The 12,334-nt window shown below is 47.7% G+C and overlaps 4 protein-coding genes across 4 annotated transcripts; 2 read left to right on the top strand and 2 right to left on the bottom strand.

The window, feature by feature from the left end:
* Nucleotides 1-768: 768 nt before the first annotated feature.
* On the bottom strand, nt 769-4,149 carry F4817DRAFT_334891 (acetoacetyl-coenzyme A synthetase). Its single transcript, XM_049302967.1, has 5 exons — nt 3,659-4,149; nt 3,090-3,602; nt 2,326-3,039; nt 1,678-2,277; nt 769-1,625 (listed from the first exon to the last, which is right to left on the bottom strand). The coding sequence occupies exons 1-5, from the start codon at nt 3,761-3,763 to the stop codon at nt 1,467-1,469; spliced, it is 2,091 nt and encodes a 696-aa protein (XP_049159844.1). The 5' UTR covers nt 3,764-4,149; the 3' UTR covers nt 769-1,466.
* Nucleotides 4,150-4,460: 311 nt separating this feature from the next.
* On the top strand, nt 4,461-7,590 carry F4817DRAFT_73100 (uncharacterized protein). Its single transcript, XM_049307834.1, has 8 exons — nt 4,461-5,403; nt 5,452-5,551; nt 5,611-5,774; nt 5,829-5,981; nt 6,037-6,254; nt 6,315-6,347; nt 6,401-6,531; nt 6,592-7,590. Exons 1-8 carry the CDS (start codon nt 5,028-5,030, stop codon nt 7,406-7,408), a joined length of 1,992 nt encoding a protein of 663 aa, XP_049159843.1. The 5' UTR covers nt 4,461-5,027; the 3' UTR covers nt 7,409-7,590.
* On the bottom strand, nt 7,591-9,190 carry F4817DRAFT_364534 (phosphoserine aminotransferase; the record flags this gene model as incomplete). The annotated part of the gene is made up of 4 exons (XM_049306766.1): nt 7,591-7,955; nt 8,023-8,215; nt 8,272-8,865; nt 8,925-9,190. The coding sequence occupies 4 exons, from the start codon at nt 9,188-9,190 to the stop codon at nt 7,773-7,775; spliced, it is 1,236 nt and encodes a 411-aa protein (XP_049159842.1). The 3' UTR covers nt 7,591-7,772.
* Nucleotides 9,191-11,029: 1,839 nt separating this feature from the next.
* On the top strand, nt 11,030-12,267 carry F4817DRAFT_315043 (NAD(P)-binding protein; the record flags this gene model as incomplete). The annotated part of the gene is made up of 2 exons (XM_049300483.1): nt 11,030-11,399; nt 11,513-12,267. 2 exons carry the CDS (start codon nt 11,030-11,032, stop codon nt 12,265-12,267), a joined length of 1,125 nt encoding a protein of 374 aa, XP_049159841.1.
* Nucleotides 12,268-12,334: the final 67 nt, after the last annotated feature.

Genomic DNA, 12,334 nt, shown 5'->3' with positions numbered 1-12,334 from the left:
GGCACCTAAATCACCTTGTCAGCTACATGTAGGGTACGTACACGTACACTAAACTTAACAGGTGGATCCCCATTGCAGCATGTACATGTATTGTGTTGTACCTAGCTGATAAGATATTGCGCATGCAGCTACGTCAAGAACGCTGCATCCGCATTGCATTAATAAATTCTGATTGGTTTTCATATTCGCTAGAGTGGCACCTATTGTTTGAGTTCCTGCCATCCGTAGTACAACGCTAGCCACCATTCCTTCGTAATGTGTCTAGGTACATATGTACCTAGGTACCTATGCAGGTAGGTAATAAATAGAAAAAGAATCGAGGGGAAAGGAAGACCCTTGATTTTTGGGAAAGAAGCTATTTTAATAAACCGGGGTGCCATAGGAGAGAATCCAGCAGTCCAGTCGGTATCATAGGCATCTCTTGTCGAACCGCGAGGGGTAACTCAAGAGATAACGATAGGTAACTGAAGCATCCCGCTCAAATGCTCCCCACATACAATTGTAGGTGCCGACGGCTATGGCTACACGTTTTCTATACACTACCCCTATACTTACCTATTTATTTATCTGTTTATTATTATTATTATTATAAAGTCACTGATAGTATCACGTACTTTATCATTGGATGGAGGCTACATTTGGGCGTAAAAGGCGTTTAATTGGGCTGGAAAGATGCATAGGTGGGCAGTTAGTTGCGGGCAGTTAGTTGCAGGAAGTAGAAACGGCCGATTCACACCTTACGGTACGTACTTCTCTATGTAAATGGAACCGCTTAATCGATCCATCCTTTGAATCTGACTGTTTACCTATGGACATGATAAGGCCACTAGGTACTACCTCATATGCAAAATACTTATGTATGTACTTAGAGAACATCCTGTCATCCTGTCATCCTGTCAACCTAGGTACCCAGGTATTTAACTCATAGGAAACTTAATCACGGAATCGTTGCGGCTAAAGCTTAATGACACGCTCGAGTAACATATTTCTTCTCCTTGTCTCATGTATTAACTCAACTTCAAGCGGAACCTTATTATGCTACCCTCAGATACATGCAGGTATTCGGAATGCCAATCCTGGTACCTAGGTAGTATCCGAATCGGCCGACGAGTCCGCTCTCATTACAAATTTGAGATTCACTAAACTCATCGAAGAAATTTATGATTATAACAGCAGTCATAAGACCTACCGTTACAGTGCATCTATTCATTCTTTTTATTCTATTTTTTATTTTATTTTTTGTCGAACTACTACAAGAACGAGAATATATAATCCCGGTTGAACCACGCGGATACTAACCTCTTTATACTAAACCAACTTCGTCGGGCAACAGAACGGGATCGGGATGCACCTGTTTGCTTCGAAATCAAAACTGCCTTTAATCTGCCTTCACAAATCAAACTCAAAGATGACCGCAATATCATGCTTGTATTGCAAGTCATATGCAAATATCCGTTCGCTTCACTTTAAAGCTTCTCCTTGGGTGCAACAAGCTCTTCAACCTTAGCAAATTGGTAATAATAATCCAAGCTCTTCGGGTTGAGCAACGTGCCGCTTGGTTTGATGGTTTGACCCGAGACAATCTGTTTCACCGGCAACTCGACTTTCTTTAGGTTGACCGTCGTCTATTTACAAATTAGTATATGAGCGCTTATTCGAGGCAAATTTCCCACTTACAGGTATTTCAGGGGTCTCGAACACGTATTTGGGTACATGCCTCTTAGTCAATTCCCTTTTGATGGCCTCTTTAACTTCGTTTACGAGCTTCCTGTCGAATTTGTGGCCCGGCCGCATCAGCAAGAATAGCATTACGCTCTCGTCGTTGTCCTGAGGCCGCCTCTGTCCGACGCATATCGAGTCGGCCACCCTATCCGCAAAATTCCTCTCGAGAACTGAGTAGACTTCTGCAGAACCAAACCGCACTCCGCTAGGGTTCAGAACGCCGTCGGCTCTTCCGAGAAATGTGAGGTTTTTGGTAACAGGGTGGAAAACACAAAAGTCACCGTGTGCCCACACGTGCTCAAATCTTGCAAAATAGGCCGAGTGGAACTTCGGGCCAGGCACACCAGTCGGCGTCTTGTCACCCCATAGATATATTGGTACGTTCGGGAACGAGGCAGTGGCCACAAGCTCGCCAGGTGTCCCGTCTGGTACTTCTTTTCCGGGTCCAGGAGGAAGTAATGAATCGTATAGAGCTACTTTGATCCCGAGAGAAACACCTTGCGTCCCACCTACGTAGACAGGAGTAAGTGGATTGCCAATTCCAAAACAGCCAGCCTAGGATGAAGTTAGCAGTTGGCTACGTCTGATGGGTATTACTCTTACAATATCAGTTCCGCCAGATATATTGCTTAAGTGGACATGACTTGGAAAACCTTTGTCATAGAACCACTCGAACAATTGGTCTGGGAGTACCATACCAGTACTTGTTACTATTTGAAGATTTGACAAGTCGGTAATTTGCTTGGGTGAGATTCCTGCCCTAGCAACCTCGTAGAACCACCGTGGACTGGTGCCCAACTTCGTTACTTTCTGGTCACCAATCAACTTGATAAAAGTCTGTAGATCGGGCTGGAAAGGGGACCCATCGTATAAGACGACGCGTGCGCCGACCAAAAGCTGGCCAACGCACACGAGGTACATAATCCAGCCTGTAGTCGTGTATTGCAGAGTGACGGTGTTCGAGTTGGTATCCTCGTGAAGGCGAGTTTCTTTGACATAGTTCAGGAGTGCGCCCCCAACGGAGTGGACAATAGCTTTTGGTATGCCTGTGGTGCCCGAGGAGTAGCAGATGAGGAAAGGCTCGTGGAAAGCAATCCGAACAATCGGCGGAGGGGAAAATGGGTCCCCCTTTGCAAGGAACGAGTGCAGCGTCTGGACCCCGGGGATATTGCTTATATCTAAGGCGTCGTGGAAACGACGAATCGAGACCAGGCCTGAAAATTGATCACAACCTTTCATCCCCGCAACGACTTCGGTCTTGTGGCGTAAATCTACTCGTTTCCCGTTGTAAAGAGCTGCATCGTCCATGAAGATATACTAATCTTGATGAGTAAGATAATTAATGGAGAGAAAGGAATATTCCTTACCTTGGGGTTGACTTGAACCGTTCTCTGCAAGATACCCTGAACGCCCATATCGGTTGAGCTACTGCTAAAGATAGCACCCAGCCATGATGTGGCAGCAAATAGCACCAGGGTCTCGACGCTATTAGACCCAACGACAACAATTCGATCCCCTCGCCCAACCCCACCGGCGTGTAAGGCGGAGGCATAGAGAGCTACGAGTTTCCGGAGCGTTACCCACGTGACATGTCTGATCTCGCTCGCGCCCTCTCGAACTTCTGTCAAGGCGATCTTAGTATCTTCCTTTCCTACCTTGCCATGGTAATCGGTAGGATCCTGAGGTCCGCGAGACCACAGGAGATTTTCGGCCCAATTGATATGAACCCCCTCGAACCAACGCGGGATAGCGTCAATTGGCTTGCTCTCGTCCACTGCTCTTGTGTAGGAACCCGTGTAGATTAAATTAGTATACTCAAAGACTTCGGTGTAGAAGTCGGAGCGCTTAGTAACAGAAAACTGGTATAAATCTTGGAATGTCTAGGACATGTCAGCGGATAGGCGTGTGGCTTGCATTTGTTGTTAATCGACCTCACCTTAAGGCCAATGGCATACTTCTTGTTCAGCCGCTGCATCAACTCATGCATCTGTGTCTTTTCGGGGCTAGGATGCTCCCAGAGCTTTCTTGGAACAGACGCCATGTTTTAGGGTGGTTTAACCTTCTCACGACAGTCAAGAAGTTGGTCAGCTTGGGAATGTTAATGGTTTAGAGCTGAGAGCTGAGAGCTCACGTCCCAGGAGAAACTCCGATCCTTCTAATTCCGTTTTGACATACCCGCGGCACTGTGCTTGGGTCAAGGTATTATTGATGGGGTAACCCGACAGCTTTGCAGCTTACATGTATATAGACCTAACTACATATAAAGAGCTATCTTACTTTCTGTCCCAAACTGGGAGTTTACTTCTTCTAAGAGGTTTCCCATATACGACTAAGTTTAAAATAAGATAGAATTATACTTTCTAACGTGATATGAAATCTCAATATAAAAGACCCTCAACAGACACTCACATTCAAGGGGCCATTTCATCCCCGCATCCCGCACGTTCCCCCAACGAACTCCGCATTTTAGCACCTCTTCAGCCCTTTAATATTAAACTAAGCTTTCGATGGAACGGGATACCTCTTCTAGCCACTTGATCGTAATCCGCTGTAGATAAGGTATCTCTACTCCGTTTCTGGTAGCTTAAGCGAAACCCAGAGGACTCTTTAGGAATACACCTTGAGAAAGCATCTTACCTACCTACCTAGGGTATTTAAGGAAATTGGGCATGTTGAGTATTGGTCCAATGAGGGTTGCTAAATAAATGAGCGAACACGATCATTGTGCTCGGAATATAAAGTCTTAATATATCAACTTTCTAACTTAGATACACGCGATAGCATCGCATAGACATCACATCACATCACATCATTAAAACATCGGCGATAAGTCTTGTCTAACCTACCTAGGTACCTGTTAATCACTTATAAGAACCTCAAGGGCGAGGTTCAATCGCAAAGAGCCCATCGCTTTAATCCGGACCGAACCGGTAGAATCTTCGGCCTACGCTGCCATCCTACCATCCGTATAGAGCCTACACAATCGGCTAGCTCCCAGCACTGCGTCAATTGGTGGAGATTTAGAGACGAGTTCAATCCGTGATATTAGCCGCCAGATCTACTATCACCCCACAAACCCCCCCAAGGGACCCCTCATACCCGCGATAGTGTACGTGTGTCGACTGTCGATGTTAAACCCCACGTAGGTAGGTTGCTAGGTTAGGTAGTTAACGCAAGTATGCTGGAAGAATGGTAGGTTGAGTCTTCTTTCTTTTAGTTTCTTCCTTTGTAAGTTTTGTCGTTTGTCGTTATCTTCTCGAGACTAGTAGGTAGGTAGTTACGCTATCAGTCGTTTCTCAATTACGATGGAGCCCAAGACCGGCCTCGTCCTTGGCTACAATGGCATCCACCCCTTTTCCAAGGTGAAAATATCCGATCGTGCTTCCGTCCAGGAGCTCCTGAGGACTCTGCTGGATCCCCTCGAGCCGTTCTTCTCGCCGTTGAAAGCTAGAGTGAAATGTCCTGGTGCCACTGCTGTCAGGTTCGACCAGACTGCTTCTGAGGTAGAAGGTATATGTAGACCACTCTGGGGTCTGGCATGTCTGCTAGCCGGAGGTGGTGAGTATCACGGGGCGGAATGGTGGATTCAGGGGATCAAGTCTGGTACCGACCCTGAGAACCCGGAATATTGGGGATACCCTCGAGACAACGACCAAAGGATGGTGGAGATGTGCCCTCTTGGTATGGTGCCCATCTTAAATCTTAAGACATTAGCTAATACATAGGTAGGCTATGCTTTGGCTGTCGCTCCGGTTATTTGGCAATCATTTAACGAGAAAGAACGGGAAAACGTTGAGAACTGGCTAGGAAACTCGATAAACGAGAAGAAGTAAGGAAATACAACTAGTTATACGCTCTACTAAAGTAATATAACTAATAATACTCTAGTATGCCCAATACCAATTGGCTCTGGTTCCGTGTCTTTGCGAACCTCGGCCTGAAAAAGAACGGAGGCAAGTTCTCGCAAGAAAGACTAGACCGCGATATTGAACATCTGAACACCTTCTACCGCGGTGGTGGCTGGTCTAATGACGGACCGGAGGGTATCCATCGTAAGTTTTAATGCTCCTTATAATTACGGCTGAGACTTACAGTGCTTTCTATAGAAATGGATTACTATTCCTCCAGCTTCGCCATCCAGTTTCTGCAACTTCTCTATGCAAAGCTAGCTGGGGAAGACGAGCCAGCCAGGGCTGAGGAATTCAAGAGGCGTGCTCAGCAGGTCGCTCTTGACTTGATCCACTACTATGACAACGAAGGTGAGAGCATTGTTTAAACATTCGCTTATTTTATAGATCTAATCCCTTCGTTCAGGTCGATCCATCCCATTTGGTCGCAGTGTAGGCTATCGGTTTGCGATGGTGTCCTTCTGGGGTGCTCTAGCCTATGCTGGAGTCGAGTTGCCCGAGCCTCTTACATGGGGCATGGTCAAAGGTGTAGTCCTTCGACACCTACGATGGTGGCAGACACAACCCGATATTTGGAGTCCGAGTGGAACGTTGACTATTGGGTACTCCTACCCAAATATGTATGTAAGTAACATATTCCGCCCCTTTTCTGTTTGTGCCTCAGTAATCACTCACAATAGATAGATGGCAGAGAACTATAACAGCCCCGGCAGCCCGGTAAGTCCTCCATGTGATTTTCCGCGATATACGTAAGCTAATAGACATCAAAGTACTGGGCTTGTCTAGCATTCATCTGCCTAGCCGTGCCCGCCGACCATCCATTCTGGACATCAGAAGAACAGCTCCCCGGGGACGCTATTCCTAAGATAAAGGAGCTTCCACAGCCAGGCCACATCGCAAGGTAAGCATCACAACACCGCCCTCCCCACCAACCTTCTTCTAACAACCTACCCACATCCAGCTACCTCGGCGGACACTGCATGCTCCTCTCCTCCGGCCAAGCCTGCAGCTACCCCATGAAAGGCACCCACGCCAAATACGGCTCCTTCGCCTACAGCAGCGCGTACGCATACTCCGTGCCGCCCGGCCTCTTCACACTAGAGCAATACGCACTAGCCTCGCAGCTCGGGTTCTCCGACGACGGCGGCGAGTACTGGAAGACACGGCGCGCGTCCACGTACGCGGGACTCGAACACCGCGGCGACAACACCCCGGTGCTAGTCTCCATCTGGACCCCGTACCCCGACGTCACCGTGCGGACCACCCTTATCCCGCCTGATCCAGCTACCCCGAACTGGCATCTGCGTGTGCACCGTATCGAAGCTGGCCGCGAGGTCATGACGGCCGACGGCTCGTTCGCGATTAGCAATCAGCGCGCGGCTGACGGGCGGTACTTGGACTTGTACGATGCGCAGAGGGGCGAGGGCACGTTCCCCAAGATCATCGGGAACTATGATCTCTACACGCCGGATGGCTGGTCCTCGGGCAAGGAGGGCGCGTTTGCGGTGTCCAAGGGGGCGGTTGGTATTAAAGCGCTGGAGACCGGTGTTGAGCGTGCTGCTAACTTGGTCAATGCCGATCCGAATTCCAATTTGGTTGAGAGCAGGACTGTCATTCCGACCTTGCAGCATACTATCAAGAAGGGCGAGACGGTCTGGTATATCTCGGCTATCTACGCCAAGCCCTCTGGTGAAGGTGTCGCGAAGGAGACGTACTTGGACGGGTGGGAAAAGCCGCCGCAGATCCCGGGGTGGTTAAAAGCTGAGTTGGAAGCGTAGTTCTGGTTTATAGGAGATATGCTCAAAATGCTAGGCGAAGAATATGGTTGATTATATGGCGACGCCTAGATGAAAGTATATATTGTATGTCTAGCCTACCTGTGTAGGATTTCTATAGTTGAATTTTTTTACCGGATGCCACGACCCAGCCCCCCATGTTGAATGCTTTTAGTCACCCTATTTACCATGCCACGCTGTGTGAAAGCAACCGACACCTCAAATTCGCAGTAATCTAGACAAATGCTGACGTCGGAGCGAGTGAGTCCTACTATCCGCTATGCTCCCCCGGTGTCCTTCTCCGTGCTAGTTTTACCGGTTACCAAAACCGTACTTATTAGCACCAGTATCTTTATACTTAGGATTGTTAACCCTGGGTTTGAGCAAAGTTGTTTATAAATTCTGCCAGCTTCTGGGCCCCGGCGAGTGGGATCGAATTGTAGTTGCTAGCACGAATGCCTCCCACACTTCGATGCCCCTTCAAACCGGTGAGTCCAAGAGCGGTTGCGTCCTTTAGGAACTTTGCTTCAGCGCCTTCTGTATCATTATTCTATGCTCAGAGTTAGCGAGATCTAACAGTACGATAATAGAAAATTTAAAAATTGGCAGTTACTTACTACAGTCACGCGGAAACAAATATTCATCCTAGAGCGTACCGACTTATCTGGGACGATCCTGTAGACATTCGGGTGTGCCTCGAGGGCCTTGTAGATGATTTCCGCCTTCTGATTAGCAACGGCTTGTTGGTCGTCAACCTTATCCGGAAACGTTGTGAGCAGCTTCTTGAGTACTTGGCCAGCAATGTAAACACTATATTCCAACATTAGCTTGCTTATAATCAATTAATAATTGATGGGTATTCGTACTCAAAAATGCTGAGTGTGTTGTACAAACTGTTGTTCTTGGCAATAGTCTCGTAAGAAAATATAATCGGGGGAACTGGAAGGCCAAGTTTTCTCATCAACGCCGCTGAAGGCTGTGGGCATGCTGGAGGAAGCAAGCTCTTCTTGATAATGACTACGGTAACTCCCGTCGAGCCAAGGTTCTTTTGCGCGCCGAAGAAGATGGCCGAAAAGTTTTTGACCGGGATTCCTCTCGACAGAATGTTTGAGGACATATCCGCAACGGCGATGGGGCCTTCACCATTGGAGTCGGGCCCTAGAGTATCGGGGAACTTAGGGAATTCAACGCCACCCACGGTCTCGTTGTCACAATAGTATACCATGGCAGCATTTTTAGAAAGCTTCCACGTGCTCTCATCTGGGATCTTACCAAACTTCCCCTGGTTCACAGTTCGGGAATCGGTAACTAGATTGGTGTATTCTGGGCCTAGCAGACGGCCGGCTTCTTGGTAGGCTTTCAACGACCATCCGCCCGTTACTAGGTAGTCTAGCTTTAGCTCAGCATCAATGGCTTTTTTGAGCGCTGATACGAGCTCTTCTTGATTAGCCTCCTCCTCACTCTGAGCAACTAGCTGCTTCAAAATTTCGGCCTTTTTCTTAGTTACCCAGGCGCCAACAAGATCGTAGACGGTAAGAATTCGCCGCTACCGCCGCCCTGCATGAAAAGGATCTCATAGTCTTCGGGAATATCAAGGTAGCTGGCTAGATCGGTCTTTGCTTGGTTAATAATATCGGCAGCATATTGAGAACGATGTGAGTGTTCAGCAATGCCTAGTCCTGTGTCATTGTAATTCAGGAGAGCTTGTGTGGCATTTTCAAGGACAGAGGTGGGCAGCAAGGCCGGCCCGGCGCCGAAGTATGTGATATCAGCCCTGGAGGGCATTATGACGGACTTATTGAAATAGCAAACAATGTGTACTATTAAATCTTATAATATAAAGGAGAAGTAATTATCGTGAATAAAGTCTGTTTGAGTTCAAACAATATGCAAAGCTGAGTCATCCGACCGTCTGACTGGATAAGAAATGCGATCAAGTCGGTCGTAGTTTACAAGTGAGAACAGGTGACAACCCGAAGCGACCAATCTCTTTCCCCCGAGGTCGGAACGGCCGAGATGAAAAGAAATTCCGCTGCTACTTCCCTAACGTCTAATATCATCATTAGGTACTAACCGTTAGTGTCGTAGAATGACGACTGCGGGTCTAACTAAGAAATTATAGTCTAGAACTTGAACTAAATATTAAAACAATTATCGACAATAATCATCAACTTCAACGCCTATATTGATATTCTTCACAGTGCTATTCGCGCTAGATGCAACGGTATCTTAAATTACAAGCTTCGTTCAATGCAGATAAGCGACCATGCCATGCCGTCCGGAAAAGGCATAATTGCATACCATAAGGGATCGCACACTTGATACTACACACCCGTGTGTGTGTGAATGGAGCGCTCTGCGAAAAGTCTGACCGGCATCTGGGATGATATTGGCCAAGGTTTCCCCAGATTCGACTAAATAAAAGAGGGTACTACAACAAAAACGGTAGAGACACGACGTGATACTATATTGGGATGTCGTTGCATTGCATCAGTGATATCCGAGATGGCTGCCGAAACTGAACTGACACTACAACCTCGGCCGTGCTGAAGATCCCGGAGACCCCAACTTCCAAGGATACTGAGGGCACTCCGAGGACACCACCCGACAGGGTCATTGGCGTTGCATCATGCCTGTCGTTTAATTATTACTCAGTCATTACAGGGCATAACGCGGTGCTTTGACACCTGTCCCTCAAGTCTGGTAACAAACGAAGCCTGTCTATGCCGGGCTGTTCGTCCTCAATCAACCTCGTCTTGGATCGAGGCGTTCTTCCCATAGGCCTTATACCCAGACGGCTGTAGCTTATGCGGTGGGGTCAATGATGTCCCTGGGGTTTCCTCCAGGTCTTTTCGGGATGTAACAACTGCCGGGCGAGGCACAAAAAACCCCGATTAGGGGAGTTAGAGGCGAGGTAAACTGATCAGTACAAAGGTAGGAAGGTAGTCACCGAACTTGTGAATATGTACATGGTGTAATACGACGACGTAATATAACTGCTTTGGGTGCTATTCGATCTGTCTTCATAGTTTAGTATCGGATCTGTCGACCTCTCCTTTCGACATATTCGTCAAGCAACTAATTCCTTATCCCTGTGCTGCTGGCAGGGAAAGGGCTTCATCAACTGTTAAAGAGAAATCGACCGTCAGTTGCGATATTCTCCAAGTACGATCGATCGTGATTGTGTCATGCCGAATCGCTGGTAGAATCGGGGGTATACTCAGCCGTACCGTGCTGTTGATCTGTCTTTACAGCAACCGAAATAAACAAGGAATAAAAAAGAAAAAGAAAAAGAAAAAAAAGGTGGAAATGTCAGAAAGGAAGAACGCCGAGTCGTCAGGTCCGGCACGACATTCGCACTCTGTTCCTGCAGCTTCTTTCCGTGCGTCGAACTAAGATTTGCCTCTTGCCCTTTACATGCCTTTACATGCTTTTACCTTTTACATACCTTGTCTACCTTACCTAAGCTCTCTCTTTCCCGTTTCCCTCTTTCCTTTCGTCCATTGCGCGACTTTGCGCGCAAACCGAATCTACCGATGAAACAACTTTGTTCTTCGAATTCCTTCGCAACTATTGTCCTGCATCGTGTACTTTTGAGATGCTAATCCCTGTTCCCTTGGCCAAATGCCCGCTTCGTTGCCGGAAACCCGACTAATGAATCGTGTTATAGCGACGCATAATTCCCCGCGAACTTGGTTCTTAACTTCGTCCTTGACCCCTCTGGCCGTTCGATTGATACGCCAATTACTCACTCATGGCGACTATGTCGTCGCCTGCTTGCCGCCGCAAGAAATCGAGCACGACGACCGTAGCGCCGAATTTCGCGAGCTTGTCAATGAGTGTAAAAGCAATCGAAAAGATCGGGAGGGATGGAAAGACCGCATTAGGAGCATACGCTGCGATGGCCGCGTAATGGGCCAATGCAGTGCGGCCGTGGCGGAGGCCAAACATGTGTTTGGCCGCATAGATATATTGTTATGTTGCACATCTGAAGGTATGCAATCCCTTCTCCACGCGCAACCTAACTGCGCATACGTACCTACATACATGCGTACATACATGCGCGGGGCAAAGCCGAGTTCTTACGAGATGATTATTTGAAAATAGCTATTGTTGGAACCGTAGAAGAGCTGTCTACCTCGCCGGCGACGCAAAATCTCGTGCGCGACCAGTTCGAAACCATTTTCTTCTCCCAAGTAAATTTCATCAAAGCCTCGCTCCCGACGTTTCGCGCCCAGCATACCGGCCACATTATGATCCTCACTAGTCTTGGCGGACATATAGGCACGCCTGGAATGCCTATATATACGGCAGCGACGTGGGCACTAGAGGGATTCTGCGATTCACTAGCTTACGAGGTCGCGCCCTTTAATATTAAAGTAACCATAGTACAGCCACATAAGGAGATACAATCCTTAACTAACAAGATTATTTTCTCTCCGTCCTTACCTGTTTACGACAGCGAGAATAACCCGGCACCGAGCGTTAGGGATATGCTCACAAATGTGTTAAATCTAAACTCGGAGACAGCTGTCGAGCCCTCAGAGACGGAAATTATTCAAAGATATCCGAAGCTACCTCCTTCTTCAATGGATCGCCTCGTGGGTGAAACGGTATACGCCCTCACTGCTATCGGTGGACATGAGAATCCACCGGCGCGTCACATTGTTGGGTTTGAGGGAGCCGAGGCTGTGAAGGAGAAATTAAAGACGGTGACGGAAGAGCTGGAGGACTTTGTCGAAGCGAGTCTCGCTGTTGATATTTTCGACTCGGAACTAAAAAATGAGGCCACGCAAGGTAAGGTAAAACCTGAAGGAAAAGCTGAAGGGTCGGGAGGTTCGCCGAGCGTTACATCATCTTAACAAATCGTGTATATTGATACCATGTACGAATATAACGATATATATGGACGGTTTGGAACACAATTGT

Source organism: Daldinia loculata (assembly GCF_022478755.1).
Source record: "Daldinia loculata strain CBS 113971 unplaced genomic scaffold F4817scaffold_19, whole genome shotgun sequence".
NCBI lineage: Eukaryota > Fungi > Ascomycota > Sordariomycetes > Xylariales > Hypoxylaceae > Daldinia > Daldinia loculata.
Note: the sequence above shows the minus strand (reverse complement) of the source record. Positions and strands in the feature narration are given on the sequence as shown.

Excerpts from the sequence above, each read along its gene's own strand:
- F4817DRAFT_334891 (XM_049302967.1), bottom strand. The coding sequence starts at position 3,763 with ATGGCGTCTGTTCCAAGAAAGCTCTGGGAGCATCCTAGCCCCGAAAAG. Across the intron at positions 3,040-3,089 it reads CGGTTCAAGTCAACCCCAAG|TATATCTTCATGGACGATGC; the intron begins GTAAGGAATATT and ends CATCAAGATTAG. Across the intron at positions 2,278-2,325 it reads TATCTGGCGGAACTGATATT|GCTGGCTGTTTTGGAATTGG; the intron begins GTAAGAGTAATA and ends ACTTCATCCTAG.
- F4817DRAFT_73100 (XM_049307834.1), top strand. The coding sequence starts at position 5,028 with ATGGAGCCCAAGACCGGCCTCGTCCTTGGCTACAATGGCATCCACCCC. Across the intron at positions 5,982-6,036 it reads CCACTACTATGACAACGAAG|GTCGATCCATCCCATTTGGT; the intron begins GTGAGAGCATTG and ends CCCTTCGTTCAG. Across the intron at positions 6,348-6,400 it reads ATAACAGCCCCGGCAGCCCG|TACTGGGCTTGTCTAGCATT; the intron begins GTAAGTCCTCCA and ends TAGACATCAAAG.